The following is a 20,907-nucleotide window of genomic DNA, read 5'->3' as shown; positions in this document are numbered from 1 at the left end:
TAGCCGCTGGTGTTGTGCGCACTGTAGCTGTGCCACAGGAAAGCACGATTTCACCGGCGCACTACCACGGCGGCTTGTCTGCCTGTGATAAAACGCAAGTGCCTGCCCGCTTGAGTGACACTTGTATGGATCAGCAGCTGACTTTGGCTCCCTCGGTTGGAATGTTGCAGCAGCCATCTTTAGGTGTTTGCGCCAGACCTCCGTCCACGGTGGCGCAGCCAGATGCATTTGCTACCACGCATCAGGGTAACTTAGGTCCTTGCGGCGAGCAGCTTAATATGATAACGACTGCCGAGGTGGTCTGCGGAATTGAGCTGCAGAACCCACAGACCATTGCTGAAGCTCTGAGGTCCAAGGCCTTGGAGCTTGGCCCTGGCGGCGTGTTCAGTGGTGACGCGTCCGGTCTAACCAAAAGCCCGGTCCAGATAGCCGTGGTCGAGGATAGCACGGAACGCTTCATTCCCAGCCTGAATTTCAAAGTGGATACCGAGAGTGCATTGACACCCCACCAGTGGGAGACTCGCGAACGCGACCTCTTGGACTCTGTTAAGTCTGGTTCTGCTGCTGCGGGTACTCCGGAGTCGTTCTCGAAGACTATCGGACTACCTTCACCAGAGGGCCTGCATTTGTCCGACACCTCGACAGTGGTGAGCCGACTGGACGTTGCTGCATCCAGTTCAATAGGCTGCAGCACTGTCCTGGAGCCGAGCCTGAGCGCACTGTCGAGCGTCAGGACCGGAACCCCCAAGAGCACACAGAGCAGGCGGCACTCAGCGAAGATCTTCGAGGGTCCCTGCTTCGAATCTCTGTATAATTCTATTCTGCAGCCTGCGTCTTCGCCAGAGCTTTCGAAAAGTATCTCGATTCTCGAATCGCGAAATTTTACAGGTATATATGGGGCTCAAGAGAGACCAAATACGCCATATTCTGAATGCTTGACTACTCCGTGCTTAACCAAGGACCCCCGAAATGGTGGAGTTGTACCAGTAGTTGCTACGACCTCAAAATCAGCAACCTTGAAGCGGGAACCCGCTGTGCTGGAGGCAAGTGGAGGCTGCTTTAATCAACAAGCAATACCGCTCACCACCTACACTGCCGTGGTCAACGGGAAGGTCCCCACGGAACCGATGAGGCGCGCACCGCTCAACAGTGGCTTGGCACTACCGAGAACTGCCGCTTTGCTGCAAAGTGAGACGTTTGCCGGCAACACGCAGCAGGGTAAGTTGGATACTATCTATCAACCCTAGGTGTGTAAAGCTTCAGCCAATAGGGACAAAATGAGAGGAAAGAATATGTAGGCTTAGGAAGGATACATGTTAGTCTTGCTGTACCTGTAGTGTAGCAGTTCAGGGGACGGTATATTGTTTAACGAGGCATTAGGTAAAATTTAATTAAAGCATCCTGAGCAATAATTCATGCGGCTTTGGCAAGTTTGGTGAATGTTGAGGTCTTACGGCTTGCATCATCATTGGCAACACGAAAAGCGCGTGCAGGCACCGGCAGCGACATGGAGGAGTGTTCCTCGTTCTTCTCGTTCGAGGATTCATCATCCGAGATGTCCCTGGTGTCGGTTGACGCCAGACTGGACTTTAGGCTCTCTTCAGATGCCCCACGAAGTCGTATGGACCTCGGCTGAGGACATGGTCCTAACAAGGCAAGTACTGATTAGTAGTATTGAAGGGTTTTTGATCTCTGAAGGGTTTTTGACCACCAAGTGACCTTTGACGGCAGATACAGCATCACGTGTTCCCTCTTGTAGTTGACGTAATTTTTGACTTCATCGTTTCGGAAATTTCATCGCAGAACCATGCCTTCCTATGTCTAAACCTAACCAAAGCAAAACCAAGCAAAACGACGCTTTTGCTTTGCCTAACTAGGTTTAGCGGAGTGAAATCTCTGCCAAAAATTTCCCCATATTTCAAGACTGCACCATGAAAATCAATACATTCAGAGATAATCCGTCGGCGGGCTTGTAGTTTTGGGCTATTTATGTTTAAACACGCACCCGATTGGTTTTTATGACCATCTTAATTACTCGCTGTGAGCACGAGACAAAGCTCTGAAGCGAAACGGTTCACTTTTTCGATCAATATGCTCGTAAAAGTATCTACGATATCTAACGGCTGTCAATAAATTAGTTTTACAAACGGCGCCCATTGGTTTTATAAGGCAGTTTCAACTACTCGTTGTCAAAGCAGAAAAACAAGAACTTTATTAGAAAATTTTAACTTAGACCATTCCCGTCAACACGTGAATTATAATATATAACAATATCCTTCAGTTGCTTCGCAGTTAAGATTGGTATCCTAGAAAGATGAACTTGATTGGAGCATCGTTTCACACGGTAAAGCGTTGCAAGATAGGCTTTGTTTGCTTCAAATGGCTTAAACCCTCTTTTCTCAAATTCCTCGCAAAAAGCAGCAATGGCTCTTGCTCATTATTTGTGAGGGCTGAAGAGGCATTTAGACTCCGGGACATGATATTTTTTACATGCCAGTCTTAGATGAATGTGTACAGCCGGCTAAATGGAATGCACATTAAGTCTTCAATTAGATTTTGTTTTTGCACTGTTAACATTACCAACAAGGACATTTAGCATACATAGGAATATATATTCAGGATTACAGGGTCACCGATGGTATCCCTTTTAATGAATTTCTAAAAAAATATACTTACAGTAAAGATATGCGCGGTAATACTACAATACGGCACTTTTGTCAAAATTAGATATTAATAGAACGCCACATGAAAACAAGCAACTGTTTTGACCGTGAAGCATGTAATTTATTTACTTTAAATGAAAGAAATTGCTTCGACAGTGGCAGGGATCGCTATCATGAATACAATGCTGGTAATAAATTTCAAATATTGCACTCTGCAATGTTTTCAGTTTGAAAGCCTGGCAAATTGACGCGTGCAGAAAGTAGGCTGTCAAAGTTGAGTAGCCTCCCAAGAATTGCAAGAACCTCGAAGCAAAGCTGTGACCCAAATTTTCTGATTTTCGGTATTATTATTTAGCTGTAAGGGCACGTTTTAACAGCCAAACATAAAGACATTCCGGAAACGTCGGTGAAGCCTCCCTACAGACTTTCAAAGCATTCCTTTTTTTTTCTCCTCCGCTGCAGCTACTAAAGCCGGCTCGGTACTGGTTCTGAAGACGACCACCGACTGCACACGGCAGTTATCGGTCAGCGACGCTGAAGCGCTATCGCACGAGAACTTTTGCCAGCGCGACTTATATGTGGCACGGTACAGTACACAGAACAAACTTATTCAATAAATGAACCTATAAACGATTTCAGCACCCATCTCAATCTGAGGTCGTTGCACTGAACTGAGAGTGAGAGCAGTGGGCTTGAAACATGATGTAACCAAAACTCGTTCTGAAAGGAGAACATAGGGTGAAGGCGAAAAGAAGCTCAGAACAAAACAGTTGTACTAAAATGCTCTTATTGCATTGCGCTTGCTATTTCTTACCAGCCGTTTTCGGGCACCATGCAACTGATAGGCTATAAAGCATCGTGCTGCACTTGTATATTCACGTATTTAGGTGCAGGTATCAATGCGAAAGCATTAAGCCACAAAGTCAAACCCGTTGACGTTGTCCAGGAACAATGGCACCGAAAAGCTCATGACGTCATAGCCACATGTCTTCGGGAGGAAAGCTTACACATCCAACCCTCATGTTAAACATGACGTCACGTGTACTAGTACGAAAATGCTTAAAACATGAGATGCAACTGTATGTCACAATTAGTTTGACATTTAAAAGTAATTGACTTTGCTTAGATTGCGCTTAAGTTTTAGTATTATTTGCGGGATTAGAGCCTACGACCCTTCGTTTTGAGCAAGACGACGCTCTGTATTATTGTCTACATAGAAAACACAATGTACACGAGACTTAGTGGTCGGAAAGTTAGACTCCCATGTCGCGACATCAAGTGAAATCAAGAGATCGCCAAATAATGTGACGCTTGCAAGATAATTCGCTTTTTTCGTGTCCTGAAAACTTTTGCCCCAGTAGTAGAAACTATAGGCCAATGAACGCACTCTTGCTTGAAAACAAGCGGGTTTATATATAGGTCGTGCGGTCAGTGCCCCTCGCAAAAAACCACCAGCCACCGTCCTAAGTGTTTAACCAACCGGAAGCAATGCACGTTGGGTTCTGATTCTGGTCGCAGCAGCAGCTAGCGCATATTTGCCTTTCGATTTCCGCTTTAGAAACTGTCGTATCAGGTGTATCCCTATTCTTAGGATAGAAGGACAGCTGTTTTGATAGGACAGCCGTTTTTCTTTTACATACGCTCCTTCCTTGCCCTTCCCGCCTAATGTCACTGTGTTCGAGGTAGCAGCTTTCGCTGAAGTGAAATATTCTGGAAAACTCAAGTTTAGGAAGCTTAAGTCAATGCGCATGCATCTGGCTGTACACACAGTGTATTATTAACGTAGCAGATAACAGAGTACAACACAGGACGATGTACAGCAGTTATTAATGCAGCCAGAAAAAAAATTATCATAGGAGCGTTAGGAGGATGTTCCTAATACATGTAAAAATGATGGAGTAATCCCGGCTGCGTGGTTTATACGTCATCTTTCCATACCTGTGCGATGGGTGCTTCGACGTCGTACACGTTATCAGTCTCGACACAATACACGAAGCATTTTCCGTTTATATATAGCCTGTTGTAACATAGGTTATATTTGGCGCCATCTGCCTCCCTGTATTCTAAAAGCTTTTCCCGCGAGTTCCTAGTAGCTCTTCTAAAATATTCTTGTACAGATACACCTCTGTTTTTCAGTTTTGACCGCTGAACAAGAATGCGTGACTTAACCTTGATGAAGCGAATTTCACAAAAATAGGCCGGTATTTATTTTAAATGAACATAGAACCAAGGCGATGTGCCCAGGAAATTCCTTGAATGGAAAATTCTAAAAATAAATACTTCAGCAAAAGCACACATCTTTTGCTCGGACTGAGCCCAGGTTTCAACGACTTCATTAGTGACACCGTAAAGTATAAGATTATTTCTTCGGGATGGACCTTCAAACTCATCAAGGCGGCTCCGAAGCGAGAACGTTTATCGCGAACTGCATCATATACAACCCGATGCCCGTGGGCACCATCCTGAAAACCGCGGAAGCACTTGGCTTTGCTTCGAGAGCTGCCAGTCGATCTAATGCGTCTGACACAGTGTCTATGGAAACTGCTTTAGCTCAGTTTCCAGCTGTTTTTGACCAGTTCCAAGCTGTTTGACCAGCCTTAAGTCTTGTTTGCCCGGCTTCAAGCTCTTGTTGACTAGCCTTCACTTCGCTTAAACATGTTATCGCATCAGCAAGACGTGCACCTTCTGAGATTATTTATGACAGATGATATGTCGGCGTTATTCGGATTATGTTTATTTGGGCCTAGGTTCGTCTCCACGTCTCATGATAACAACAGTAGTTTCAGAACATGACAACAATTGGCAACGATGAATCCCAAAGTAAGTGGGCATGGGACGAGCACTAAACTGCGGTTACTAGTACGCTTATAACAAAGTGAATAGGGCTAACTAGCCTGCTTAAGAAAGCAGAACGCCCTTAGCAGCGTCATCGCTGCTGTCCCATTCCCACTGACGTGTAGGTGCATAGGATAACCAATCGGATACTTGACGTACGCTTATATCACAGTTACATATATATAAAAAAAAAAAGAACGCTGCTCAAGAAAGTAGCTTATGCTTCTTTTTCATTCCCAAGCTCTAGTTCTGGTGCTGCAGACGGGCTTAGATCAGAGTTAGCAATCACTAAGCAGAGAAGCAAGTTGAGCATTTTCAGCGGATATATTTTCTTTGCAGAAAGCCGAACTTTCAAATAATGTCCGCTAAAGAAATAGAGCTGCGCTGCTCTATTTATGGCAGTCTTTCTTTCTTTTTTTTTTTTTTTTCCTCATATGACGAGACGATTTGAATGGGTCCCTTTGCGCTGTTTGCAGCTCGCCATGGGCACTGATGCGTAATTGTCGGGTGAGTGCGAAGACCGAGATGAATTGGGGCGCATCGATGTGTTTTGTCGTACGTGCGTATCTCTGCTTCTGGCATTCCGGCGCTGATAGAGCCCGGACGAATGGTTATTTAAGTGTCCCCAGAAGTGGGGGAGTGGGCTGGAGACGAGAGGCACTCTCTGAAAGTGCATGGATCAGTTCATCCAAACACATTCCGCTTCCCTAGTCTCGAAAGAGAGGCCATGAGAAGATAAAGCAAACGCGTCATGCTAAACCGGAGTGGAATACGATTGTCTGCCCGGCGTCGGATGAATGAAATGAGAGGAGGGCGGATAGAGATGAGTTGATGGAGGATGCCGGCGGGGAAGTGCGCTGTACGCTGCGCAAATGGTCTTACGAAGCTTGGCGCAGAGGCCTTGCGGACGGGGCGAAAATTCGTGACTGTGTGTCTAAGGCATGTGAGAGTGCTGTTTGAGACTTTCCTGAGGATTGGATGGCTAGTCAACCGTATTGGGGTCGATGGAGTTTGCAAACTAAACTTACTGTAGTAGCGACTTGCCAGTAGAATATTAGGTGCCAACGTATTAAGTACGAAAGCGTCGAAAGCGACTCTTTCATGTCACTCCAATGAGAAAAGGATGAAGAGGATACAGGAGGGAGGGAAAGACAGATAAACATAAAAAAATTGAAAACGTTAGAAACTAGGAAAAGTAGGGCAAAATAATTTAATCAGAAAAGTGCTTGTCTGAATAATATCAAACTAGCAAAGAAAAAATAGCCATAGAACCGTGCAAAAATATGTTAAACATTCTGTAGTTTTGTCATACCGTCCGAATTATGTGACTTGTGTAGTGGTATTTTTTGCTTCTCGTTTTTTTTCTTTTTTGCGGCACTTTTTTGTAGTTGATAGTTCTGTTGTACTCATGTGGTGTAAATACATGAAATTCTACTTTAACTAAAGAAATCTTTATTGTCACTACAGGTTCAATAACAAAAACCGCACAGACATTTTGTTGTGACAACAAGGCTTTCTGCAGTTGTTCTTTTTGAATGGGAAGAAAAATATGTTCTTCGGCAAATCAAGTGCTTTTAGCGATCACAGGAAGATAACACACTGCTGAAAATGTACTATACGTGACTGCGGACAGATGGAAAAGAAACGGCTTTGTAAAACGCAAAATATAAGAGAATTTACATGACGCAGGATCAATCAAGGCGGACTTGTTTTACGCCTTGCAAATGGCTGGTCTTCACCGATGGCAGGTACATATAGGCGGGTCATTCTTAAATGTTCACATTAAAGGTTTTCTTTCATATTCACATGTGTCTTGCTTTAGTGGTTCATTTCTCCGGTCTACTTCGTGGGCGTTCCTTTCTTTAGAAATACAGCCTCTTATCTGCACGCGATTTTTGTTAAATGAGAAAGCATTCTTGACTTTTTAAAGCGGATCTCAAGCAATCCATGTTTTCATCCTCATTTGCATTTTCATGTCGCGCCTTCACGTTATGCCCAGGCACAAAGTCACCTGAAAAGCATTGCAAAGCCTCATGACTTGCACAGTACACACACGGAAAAGCCAGTTTAGTTAGGGTTGAGGCACCACTATGCATATTCAGTCAAAATAGATTGCAACAACACTTACAGCGAGCGTTTCGCATCCTAATTTGCATCTTTTTTTTTCATTACATTTTTTTTTTTTTGTCATTTGAAGGGTCGTTTTTACCAGGGTTCTGACTTCGTAACTTTCCCGCGTGGTTGAGACGGGAGAGCTCCTTTGGAGCACGAGCACGGTCTGCCGACTCAGCTGCCGACGCTCTCCGCCAGGAGCCCCGCGCGGCGCTGCGGACGCAGCATCTCGCGGCGCTCTCCCTCCTCTTCCTTTCTGTCCCGCTGGCGCACTTTTTTGCCCTCGCTCCCCGCAGCCGTCTCGGATAGTTTTTCCCGCGCGCCCGGTCCTCTTCTCGGTCGGGGATCAGTCGGCGAGCAGTGCGGCTGGCACGAGGTCGTTCTAGCTCCATCCCAGACGGATTATCTTCGGAGACCGTTTCCGACTGCAAATTGGTTTTTCGACAGATGACGGATTATCGCCAAAGGTAAAAAGGCTCTCCACATCTACCGTTTTATATCTCATTTCCGTTGCGACAGTTTGTTTCTTGAACTGATGGTGTATTTCTAAATCTAAAACGACCAATTTTATTCCTAGAAAATTATGTATTGAAATGTTGCTCGCGATTGCCGTGATTCAGCACGTGTCGTGAGATGTACGTGTGATGGAAAAAGTGTTAAAGTTATTTGCATGGGCTTTTCTACAAAGTTCACAACGGGTTCGGAGCTCCCGTTTCCTTATGAGCTCTGTGAACATCATGCAGACACCGCGTTCTCCTGCCACTTATGCAAACACAGCAGCGAGGTTCTGAGATGTGTTCAGTTGTGTACTTTGGCTTGTGGAGAGTAGCAGCGAAGAATACTCGCTTGTTCGGAGTGCTGGCGCAGGTTAACTTTTTGTGCAGTATGGGAAGCGCAATTTTGACTGACGTCATTCTTTATATCACTTAAAGTTACCGATAAGAATGGCGTAGTTTGTGTAAACTACGATTCCCGGTGCCTCTTCAACTACGGTGAGGATCTCCTGCACTTGGCGTTTTCTTTTTATGCTTGCTGCTGGGGCTGTAATGCCTGGACCTAACTACTAACTATTTAGAATGATCATTTTTTCTTGTTTTTCCTTCACAATTTCTATTGTAGTTAGCCGTTATTGACGTAGACTTCCACATGAATAGTAGAAGTTTCATGTTGTAATGATCGATGAAGGAGGCTTTTTTACACGAGACCCAGACCTTGGATGAGTAGCGACTGGTTGCTAACTGTGCGCAGTTTGGCTCTACCGGGAAAACCCAAAGTTATCACAATTTCAAACGTAAACGCTTACTAATCATGAGCGTGTTTAACGTACTCACTTGTTTTAGCGCATTGACAATCACTTCTAAAGCGAGGTTACGACTAAGTGTTCCCAGGAGGTACTGAGGGTGTTGATGGGTGGGCCGAAGTATTTCCAAAGAGCCCGGAAAACTGTTGGGTTGTGACCAATGGCGACTAAACACATTCAGAAGTTTGCTACATTTAATATATGCCAGCCAAGTTGTCCGAAATGGTTTAAAGCGAAATTCGCCTTGTTTCACCTTGCTTAAATACTTGCTTTCATTCTGGAGGATATATTCATATAAAGCAACATCTGATATGCTTTGCCTTCTGTGGATGATTCTTGCTTTTTTTTAACCAAATAAAAATACGCCGCCCAAGAAAACCTTGATGACTTTTTTTTTGTGTTTGTCGCTTGTACATCGTTACAAAAGTGCGATAATATCTTTTAGTGTTTGTTGAAGTTTTGGTATAGCGGGAGCGCGATGTAGCACCGACACTGATAAAAAAGCAACATGACAGAAAAAAAGAAAAAAAAAAAAACTACAGACTGACATTTGACGCAGGACTAACAAAAGACATCGATGGTCTCTAGCCGATAAAATGTTCCGAGAAATATTGTCCCTGTTTTATGTTAATCGTTGGCTGCGGCATATTTTTGTCTGGTAAGGAAGGAGCTTGGACTGTTTTCTTAATAAAGCGTATTCCAGCCGCGCTGCGGTCTAATTTTGTAGCATGAGCGAATCGTAATGCATTTTTTATGAATATTTCGTTGTTCTGTTTCTTCTTTTTTCTGACGAAACTTTTCGCGACTAATGACGTCATTCAGTAAATAATCGTTCTTTCTTGGAAACCCCACTGACCCACCGAGGGGTTCACTAAACACCCACTTTCTTTTTTACCAAACTATGTAGTTTTCTATGACAGCTAACATCTTTTTTTTTTTTTTTGTTCTTCTGCTTCCGGGTACAATTACAACGCTTTTACTTTACTTAGAGTCCGCACTCTTGAACATAATAAGTTTGCGAGATTTTGCGAGAACTGATGCGTAGAAATTGCGAACCGCAACTGAGCGTGAAGGCATTAAGTTTTGAGTCCATCATGAACCGGTAGCCTCTTTCTTGAGTGGTCTGTATACGGCATTTTTTTTTTTTTTTTTCTGCGCGATAGTCTTGGAATCAGGGTTGAGAATAGAACGGAAGGGAGTGATCGACAAGCGCATTTTTTTCACTGGAAAGTTCTTTACGAGCGCAATTTTTCTCGATATCAAACCATTATTCCGTAACAATAAATTTATCCGCAGATTCTGCCTCGGTATGCCAGTATTCTCTGGATATTTACTGCCAATAACAAGGCAAATTGGTTTATTTCGGTAGCCTTGGATTGCTGGAGGCGCAGGAAAAATGCAAGCACGATGTTTTTCATATCGATAAATTGAGCTATTTTCCTCAATATGTTCATAACAGTGTCTTGTAATGTTCCTTAGTTTCCCAACAATTATTGTCAAAAACACCCAGGATTACATTTCTTTGATAGTCTTATTTATCGGCTGGGATGCGGATGACTAACTTTACAATCAAGATTTTGCAGCGTACTGAAAGATTATGCCATTGCTATGAAATATGTTCATAACTGTACCTTACAATCTTCCACAGAGCCTCTAAATTAAACGTGATATCCAAAAAAAAAAAAGCTAGGCATCATGAACTTCGTATTCTTCTGGTTGGAGGACCAGTGCAATACGTGTAGAAATTCAAAGTATATATACTTCGCTCACAAGTCATGGCTTCAGCATCTTGTGATGGCCGAAATATGTCAATTTTCCCCTGGATTGTATTGCGGAACGCAAATTTTGATGCAGTATTAAGGCCCCGCTTCAATGCTTTGGCTGTGAGATAGTATTGCGGGAGACAAACCGCGTATACAAATTTTGATAGAAATCCGTGTGCATAGCAAGGATCGTTTCATAGCAGTCTTCCCGTAAACATCTGTATTACGAATATCCAATCCCTCAGATTCTGCTGCGCAACCATTCTCATTCACCTTATCTGGCAGAAGTTTTATTCTTCGAAAGTCGATTCATACGAACGGGCCTCAGGATTCTAGCGTAGAGAGGTATCCGTCGATCTGCTCTTCGTCCCTGCGTCGTGTCGCGGAGTCCGATCATTTCAGCTTGCTCGAGCGACGCTTGAGGCTAACGCGATTTTGATGGCCGAAACGGGCACGAAACCCCTCCGGGCGCAAACATCTCAAGTATCTGCTGCAATTTTATTTCCAGCCTTTGCAAAGGTCACGGGGTGTCCACGGGTACAAGCTGGAAAACAGACAACGGATCACAGCTGGACAACATAAAACATTTGAAAGATTCGGTAAAAAAAAAAAAAAAAAAAGAATTTGGAGGTCATGAGAGAAAAACGTTCTCTGCAACTTGATTTCTAAGTTTAAAATAGCAGAACTGAGTCGACAACGTTACGTCTTCGGGATTCATTGATCGTTGGGGGGGTCTTTCTGACATGCTTGGGCGTCTATCATGATGATTGTATGTTCGCAGGTATAGACCCACCTTTGATTTTATTAGGGTAAGGGTGAAAACCTACAGCACGGAATAACGCAGGAGAGCATAAAGTTTTTGTTTCTTTTGTCTTCGCATCTATACGTGCGCTGGACTATCTTTCGTGCTATTCTCAATCCTCCACAGCAGGAGGGGGGTCTCGGCAATAGTGGGGTTCTGTTGTGGGAAAATAGATGTATTTTAGGGAGCGTAACTGTACTAATCAGGCTTCCAATAAGGCTGCTATATATCGCGTTGGTAGAGTGCAATTCATTGAACGGCTAACAACAAGCAGATGGTATTTCATAACAAAAGAAAACAGATATGATTTTTAACACTTCCATGATGATAGCACAGAGCATTACCGAATGTATGCTTGATTTTCAGAAAGCAGTAGTCACCAGTGGCGTACGTGAAAATCCCTGCTCTGTTCCGCTGCTTTCTCTTACTTGTCTCAATTCTGCTTCTAGCTTTATAAACATTTTGTGAGGTTGGGCGCTGAAGGACTGATGTGATATTCCGCTTTCTAGACTTCGATGCAGATATAGAAAAATGCTAGTTGATACCACTACATGCAGTAAAGTAAATGGCTACATATGAAGGAGCTTCAATAATTGGAACAGTTATCCAAAAAGATGGTTTGTTCGATATAAAGATTACCTTGCATTTTTTTTTGTTCTGGCACGTTTCCACGTTACTCTCAAGACATAACGTAAATTTCATGCAGTTAGAGTGTAACTGTCGTGAGTGCTAAAACTGCAAGCGTTTAGGTTCGGACATGCGCAAAGTTTCAGTACGACTTTCTCCGGAGTGCTCGAAGTCCGCGGGGCAAGCTGATGAGATCTCGAGCTGTTGTCTAAAGCGGAAGTAGCACAGACTGAAGAAATGACTACCAGATCAAGCGATTGGGTTTTAAGGAGCGAAACGTCTTCTTTAAGAGCTATCGTGCAAGGACTAGTACTGCATGTACTCGTCGTTGCTGCTATCGCAATGTACATCGAATTGATATCTGACAGAGTGGAAGGAATAAACCGGCCGAAGATAGAACTCCCGAATTTATTGAAAGCAGTCCACGCTTAGCCATATCGCTAAAATAAAAAGGCGGGTAAGAATAAATGAAAACAATACTACCCGACACTGTGAGTAAGGAAGTAGCATGGTATCTCACAGCGTTCGACGCGACTGCGATTCTCTTCGCGGCCTCCTCCACTGCAGGGGAGAGGGCTGCTCTGTCTGCCATGGCTGGACGTTCGGACACTCCGACAGCCGGAACAAACACAGTCGTCGCTATGCATGGGAGCGGCGGGAGAAGCGAGCACGGATGGTGACATACATCGCCGCTTGTGTTATTACTGGCGCCACTATCACTGTCCACTCAGTGCATGCTTCTGGTGTTCAGACACGTGCGCAAAGCGTGTCGCCTTTTGCAGTCAACGCTGGTGACAGCTGCCAGCAGTTGAGTTTCGCAACGACGCGTGCGAATCTCGGCAGTAGGAGGCGTGGCTGTTGGTTGCGCAAAAGGCAGGCAAAGTGCAGCCTTTCCCTGATCGTCTTGAAACATCTTGCCATTGGCCAGCTTCGTATTTCAGACAGGAAATGGTGCATTGATTTCATGCTATCGTGACGTCACGGGAGCCGCACAGCAGAAATTGAGAGGCATAAAATTAATCCAATAAAGAATAACTATTACTTGCGGCTGCATATTGCGGCAACTCTAAAGGCGAGCTACGTGAATAGCATGTGCCAGAAAGGTTGAAAAATTAAGGTTTTCGCGGATCTTGTACTTACCGGTTAAATAAACCAAGGACTGTAGCGAAGGTATGAATGTGTATAATTAGCTGGCTGCATTCGGAATTTTTTAAGTTTCAGGCTTGTCATAATTGTACTTCACAAAGTTGGAGGGAATCCGAAAGATAGGAAGCGGCGCTTTAAGATCTGGGCACTAATCAAATAAGGGACACGCATTCAAATGCCACCCTATACAGGAGAAGACGGGCCTCATCAAACAGGCGAAGCTAGGAAACTTGACGAAACTGCATGTTTTGGACCATACGTTGGTCGTCGCACAGTAAAGCTTCTGGACGATTCCCGTGCGGCTCTAACTGCCGTCACTTAGACATTTCTCTTGAGCAATCGAGACAAGCTTTCATATGCTCTAACGATGGCGTTAGCGTCAATGGGTTTGCGACTGAATGCCAAGAGTGCACAGTTTGGAAGTCATTGTCGTCCTCTGAGCCTGTCTGACCACCCTATACTTCATCGATGTCTGCCTATGGCAGTGTCACAGGAGCGTTTCTCAAGATGAGAGCAAGAGCTATTTTTGGAAAGCCACTGGGACACCATATGGGGCTGGCTAGGCAGTAAGTGTCGTGCAGCAGTTGTAAGCCAAACGCGATCAAAGTGAGGGCAATGGACAGGCTGTAGTTAGTGTGGAATTAGAATCAAGAGAGACCCGTTATCAAGTGGTAAATCTTATCGATGTTGTGGCTGTTTTTACGCTGTTGATGTGGTATTTCATAGCGTAACAAACACAAAGTGACGTGGAAGAAAATGCGCCAGTACATGAGCGCTCGTGGAGCAAGCATTCACTTTGCGCAGTTAGTGTCGAGCTGGGCTCTAGATTTAGAGGTACTGAGTTCGCCACTTACTGTCTGCTTTACCCTTGTGTATACGAAACTCGAGCGGGGCAATTACAGGCATAAGAACTAACGCCTCGTCGCAACTTCTGGCTTTTAAAGGCAGCGCGTGTGCGGAAATAGAGGCGCACCGACCTGTAAGTAAGGTGGACATGAGTACTTCGCCAACACTTCATTAACTTTTTTTCTTGTCTCATTTTTATTTCGAAACGTTCACCACCAGACTGCTCTACAGAAGGCTGGCAAAATTGTTCTTATACAACAACCACATTTTTCTGGAATTTTTTTTATCAATAAAAGGGGGATTGGTCTGATAATATGGCGGGACTATTTGTGATGTGTCATCGATAAAAAACAAATCCAGCTTTTAGAAAATTGGCCACGATTCGTACTGCTCAAATGGCGCTCCATTTATTTCCGCTGCAGTGAAGACAACCTTTATCTTCATTCCGGGAAGGGTTCAATACTAATTTTGTGGAAGGTATTCTTGTACAGATTTGTTCGCGTTTGTCACTCGTGACAAGAGGTGCATCAACTAGATATACGCGATCCTGCTGGATCCAAACTGTGCTGCATCTAACTAATCATTAACAAAAGAGACAGTAAGGCAAGAAGTTCATACACTATTACAAGTAATAGCTGCGTCATTTTTTAAATCTCTATTTCTAGACTTGGTGCCCCGTTACAATTGACCGCTTCGTTTTTTCCTGAACTGGTTTTCTTACTTATTTGTAGTACCGTCTGTGGCAGTGCCTCCTGCAATGGCGCCAGCTGAGACGGCGTTGCACACATCTAACCCTCATCCGACTAAATGTGCGCGAGATCAGAGTGCTCCGCTCCTGTCACTCACGCGAAAGGCAAGCCGATGGCGTAGAGAAAGACATAGCCGTGTACTGTAGCCTGCAGTGTCAGCTGGGGCCGTTCCGTGGAATGCCAAGGGCGGATGTGACGCGTGGGGTCCTCGTCTCACACAATAAGACCCTACTTTTATCTTATTTTCCCACACTTATATTTCTGTTTTTCACTTTTGCTTGCCTCTGGTCTGACCGCGTTAACATGGTTTGCCAGTGCACGACTCTGCGGTGTTGGGTAACAGAAGCAGCCCGCAGTATACTCCGCATCTAGGTCGCTATGCATAACGCCGTACTAACGTTTTTATAAGTATTCATTATCACTCACGGTTATCAGAGAGATGTGCGAATATGCCTTTCTTTTAAGTAGTGAAGCAAATATCTTCCTATTGTATTTATTCAGGGCATTAAAAGTGAACGTTTAAAGTTACTCGAGCAAATTAATGTAATATAAAATTTTCAATAATTTGGTTGAATGTCTAACAACGCGTGCCGCAGTTTCTCATCGAAGACTATTTTAAGAACAGGACCGACTTCGACGCCGCGTAGTGTTTTGCTGAGGTCCGCCTGACCGCCGTGGAAGGTTCAGCGCCGTGACGCAGCCCATTCAAGCTGTGGCGTTCATATGCTCCTACTTATTCTCCAAGTTCGGGCGAAGGACTCAGGCAGCTTCTCGATTAAGTTCTAGTCCATTGGAGGCGGGCGAATTGTGCTTTTTCAGGTGAGAGCGCAACACGAATCGTACAGCTTTTCCACCGAATCAAATACAAATGCATAAGAGGTACAATCAAATGGAACACGGATCGAACGTTATGGTGGATTTTCTTGAAAATAAATTTGGTACTTGTTCTCAGTAATAAACCTCGCGAAAACATACGAGTGGCGGCGCTATAACTTATCGAGGTATAGCTTCACTTGTGAGAAGGCATGAAGTTGATTTCTACTGAAAGATACGAAACGCATAGTCATGTGCATAAACACAAGTAAGATAACTAAATTATTCTATACTGTTCACAGCAGCGAATAAATTAGTGTCGTAGCTCAGCAGATGAGAAGAGCGACAGCTACGTATCAGTCATCGCCGCCGCTGTCACCTCCGGGCATCAATGCGTGGTTTGCTAAACTTCGCGAGGTCCTGCTCCAACATGGAGGCCTGTCACCGAAGCATGGAGGCCATGAAAGTTAAGTTTTGATGAAAACTCGTCCAATTGGGGGGTAAGTTCATAGGAGGCAATATTTTGCACTACGAGCTTCGCCATGAAAATGGTCTGCGTTATTGCACTGGATCTTCCATACCACACAAGCCAATTGCGGCATTAAAAAAAAAAAAAAAAAAAGAATCTACTGTGAGCTTTGCTCGGACTTCGTTCATTATTCGAACATACTTTAAAAGAAAAGTTTTGCTAAGTATTGGTATATTCTCTCCAATACGTACCTAACATTACTTTGCAATTCCGGTTCGTCACAGTAAAGGTGATGTGAACTGGATCTCAAAAACGTTTTTTTTTTTTTTTTTTTTTTTTTTACGGGTCTAACTTGACGCTCATATATATAATTTGATACCAATATTCTATTTGTAATCATCTGAGCTCTATCACTGCTTCCTTTGCATTCAAATTGCATTGACAACGTCATACGCATTTGATTCGGTTTCAAAAAATGTATTGACAATTTAGAAACACCTAAGCGCAAGTTTGGCGTGCGAAAACACGAAACGCGAAAACACGAAACCGCGGTTTACACTTAGCTAGACCAATTAGGCTTACAGCTAAACCTAACACGCTCAGTGCGGTTCAAACGTTATTTTTCAACCAGTGTAGGCATAATTTTCATTTGGCCAAATTAGTTTTGTCCCTGACATTGACTATGGTCATGGTAGTCGTGGTCTTTTAGTCATAGTATAACCCTGTATATAGCAAAACTAGGCTTGAGTGTTGCCATAGCAGCATTCGGTTAGGCGCCATGGAAACCGGAATTCGGAAATCGGCGAAATTCCTCGCGCTAAGCTAGAAGTACTTTGCCGCTAAATGTACTAATCGCGCGCCTATGCCATTGCTCTATCAAGTGGCGGTAACAGTATGAAATCATACGCTTCCGCTGATTTTCTACCTGATTTATTTCATTTACATGCTCAAATGAGTGCGACTATTCGGCGCGTACTCTTATTTGTTTCTTTTAGGGTGCGCCCAGTATTAGCACTTGCAGGCTGCTCCTGCATTTATTGCGGTCACCTCAATGTAATTCCGGAAGTAAAGGATCTCGCCAAGTCTTATCTCACTGCATTTCTTAGACGACAAACGCAGTAACAAAAAGCGATAGCGTTAAAAAGCGGTTTCTGCAGTGAATGTGGTGTTGTCGTCATTGTAGGCGGATAATCACTGGCGTGGTTCTGGGAAGTGGTAGCTGGAGGGTGACATGTCCGGTCACTACGTTTACGCGTTTTGTGATGTCACGACAATATACGGTATAGCAGAAGCTGCCAACTGATTTGATATCGATCGAGCAAGATACGTATATGGCTATTGTAAGCCACGTAAGCTCGATCGTACGCCTTGGTTAACGCGTCGCTTTATATCTACGTCGACCAGTCTTTCACAGAATGGGAAAACTTACATCTGTATGCTAATGAGGTTGGGTGCGTTAATATATGCACACATTAAAGTATTGCGCAGTGACTAAGCGAGTGCGAAAGTGCATGTACACGGACAAGGATCCCCGAGGGAAACCTGCACTCTGAAGCCAATGATGCAATCGCGCCATACTATAGCCTTGAGGAGGGGCTTAAGTGTGTCTCCATTTTCTTAAGGATGACAGCACATTTTGCAGGACAGCTTTAAGGGCTTCATTGTGCAGTAAAACCGTCGTAAAAGTAGTAGTTCTTTTTTTTTTTTTTTGCGTATAAGCACCGCAGCGTGAAAATCACCGGCGGCTTTTGAAAAAACAAAATCTTTTTTTTCTTTTTTTCTTTTTTTTTTTTTTTACTTTCTGAGCACCTCAGCAGAGCAGTGTTGACAGCAAGCTTGTTGTCAACGCAGAAAACTGAAATAAGCTTTCGGGAAGCCGGAGAAGGAGATTTGGGCCAAATTTAAGAATAGCCCACACATTTCCTCGGCATTTTGCCTCTTTGCGTACCAAGCTCGTGTCCTGCAAAACAAAACAAAAAAAAAAAAGGAAAGGAAGAAAAGTAGTTATGAAAGTTACGTGGTGCATACACAGAACCTTTTCGAGTCTATGCGTAGTGACACGTATTGCGCAAACTGGCATCTTGGGCTGCTTATTTACGCAACTCGTAGAATATTTTGCTTAGTTTTGGACAAGATGACAAGCAGACGGATTTCCCTGGAACCATTCACTGTTCCTTGAGAATGACACAGAGAATGGACGGCGCTGTCATCCGTGACGTCCGCAGCGCGGCTATAAAATCCAATTGTGCGATTTTGCTCCTGGCGCATAGCGACTCGTGCACATTGCATTCGGCAGATTCCTTCTTGCAGAATGATGAAAGCCGTTGATGTGCGACAATGTGAAGACTTGTATCCAAAACATGGCTTTCTTCCTTCTCATAAGCCGGCGTTTTCGCTGGCCCCTCGGTTATAGCAAAGCCTCGGGGTGGAGCGCGTGTGTGGGGGGCAAATACACTTTTCTTGCGCCTTTCTGAGAGGAAAGGAACATTCAGTATGCTTTCTTTAGAAAGCGCTACAACATATTTATAAGAGAAGGGGAGTCCGGATAGGTTCTGTTCTTCCTTAGAGATATATGACCTTATTAAGGAGGGTGAGGGGCGGGAGGTACGCTGAAGGTAATGTAGCCAATTGTTCCATTTTATTTTATTTCAGAATTTATTTCTTAGCCACCGGGCCTTGATTTGTCTCGTGTATAAAATTGTAGCGGTATGTGCAGTAGATATATGAAAATTCATGTTGTTTTCTGTTGCCGGGATTTAGGGCGGTTGCATTTTAATGTAGATATAGAACGGTCATGCTGGTTTGCAGTGTAACGAAATACGAACAAATAACTATGCATGGCCTTAACAACTCTGAGGGTATTTCACTATAAGAGGTCTGTCAGCCTATCTGGGGCTTTGTAAAGCCCAGGTCAAAACTGTAGAGCTCAGGGGTCTGCGTCTGAGCCGTGTAGTGGCACGCATTTAGCAACAGCGGAAGTCCTTTCCATTGGACAGGGTAGGACAAAAAAAGTCTTCTTACCACGAAGAGATCCGGAACACTGGAAATGCATTACAAACCACGCGAAGTGACTCAGAAACGGACCCCCTGGGCTGTATCCATTTGTCAATGACTGTACCTACATATCTGTGTAGTATTTTCCCCGAAGAACCATTCCTGCACTTATATTTGACAATTTAGTTGGACACAGAGGTGATTATATTTGATTAAAGGCCTTTGACATTTCGTGAGAATTCTGCGTCATAACGTTGAGCAAAAAAAAAAAATAATAACGGTTGTTCCTCTTACCATGGTTGCTATTTTAAAGGACCTAGGGCGTCTTGACCTCTAATCGGCAAGGATGTTACCGGCATTTTATATGTATTTAGATGACCTCATCTGTAAGAATGATGCGTGTAACAGCTTCGGTGAGAAGATACGGCCTGAATTAAGCTGTTTTCATAGCTTTTTGCCTTACCTGCTACACAATGTTTGATGGATGTTACCAATAAAGAAAAGTGTACCAATTTCAAACCATAAAGACGCAAAACCTGTGAGCTCTCGTTCGGAAGACCCAGAGACATACTTTTTTCCTCTCTTCGCTCGCAAGGTGCCGCAATTACCTCTCCGGTATGCTATAGCAGGCTCTCTGATGAGATCAGTGGTTTCTGGTTACCTAGCGGTGTGTAGAGGCTCCTGTTACTTGACAAATGACTTCGTCGACTCTCTTCCCGTATCTCTGTCGTTTCGAATGCAGATGAGTAGGAGCGAAACGGCGGCCCAACATCACTGCCACTTCTCTCTTTCCACCCCGTCCTCACCCTAGGGAGATTTTTCTTCTTTGCAAGGTCACCACGCTTGTCAGCGGCGGCGACGTTGCCACACTGATGGGCTCCTCGCACCCGTCTGCATTACGCGGCCACGACGAAGCTTCTTCTCGCTTGACTCGGGCGTCCCTTGCTTCCCGATGACCGACTGCCTCGGAGCAGTCTATCCTACAGCGGCGCCCTCTTGCGCATGCATTGAGGAGCAATTCATCACGTCCGGTTACATCCCCACTTCCATCCTCACTTCTCCCGAATCGCGCGCGGGCATCGATTTCAGTACTCTATCTGTGCGGTCTCTAGCCTTTCCCTTCCACGTCCGACCTTTGGCGAAAAAAAAAAAAAAAGGAAATAAAGTAAAGGCACATCTGTCGGGGTAATTTCTGTATTCGTTTTTGTTTACTTCCAGATGCGAGAACAGATGATGAATAATGCGTGATGCACCGCTCTGATCGCTTTCTTTTTAGGTGAGGGAAGATATCTGGAAGCCCCACTGGACAAACATATGTATTCACACCCGAGGTGTGAGCAATTCAGAGCGCTAGTTGAAGACAAAGCAAGCGGACAAAAGTATCGAGGTGGTTTTATTATGGCTGCGACGACCTCGCTCTGTTGGCCACTTCTGTCGCTGGCACTTTCGAATGTTATTACGTAGTAGTAGAACTTGCACTAACAAATGAAGCGCAGTAAAGAAGGAGCAGTGGTTAAATTAGTGCGATTCAAAGAAATTCCCTAATCGATTCGTCGACCTTCGTGCACTCGGTGCCAAGGACTTATTCACACATCGAGGTTTTGACTTGGAGGCACTGAAGGAGGAATCACCTCCCTAGGTGAGCTTTGACGCACTGGGTCCATTTGATGCATTTCTCCGGAAAGCTCCAGAAACTTGCTTTATGCAAAGAATCATGCTGAATCAAGTGAGTTTCCACGTTTTATTCGTCCATATATAAGACTTGAAATCTGAAATCTTGTATATATG

At 44.2% G+C, this 20,907-nt stretch overlaps 1 protein-coding gene across 1 annotated transcript; it reads left to right on the top strand.

Annotated features, from left to right (window-relative positions):
- The first annotated feature begins 278 nt into the window (after positions 1-278).
- On the top strand, positions 279-1,636 carry LOC146191424 (uncharacterized). The gene is made up of 2 exons (XM_084600328.1): positions 279-1,218; positions 1,494-1,636. The coding sequence occupies exons 1-2, from the start codon at positions 279-281 to the stop codon at positions 1,634-1,636; spliced, it is 1,083 nt and encodes a 360-aa protein (XP_084456454.1).
- The last annotated feature ends 19,271 nt before the right edge of the window (positions 1,637-20,907 follow it).

This window comes from Amblyomma maculatum, chromosome 4 (assembly GCF_055883805.1).
Source record: "Amblyomma maculatum isolate TAMU_Amacu chromosome 4, ASM5588380v1, whole genome shotgun sequence".
Lineage (NCBI taxonomy): Eukaryota > Metazoa > Arthropoda > Arachnida > Ixodida > Ixodidae > Amblyomma > Amblyomma maculatum.
Note: the sequence above shows the minus strand (reverse complement) of the source record. Positions and strands in the feature narration are given on the sequence as shown.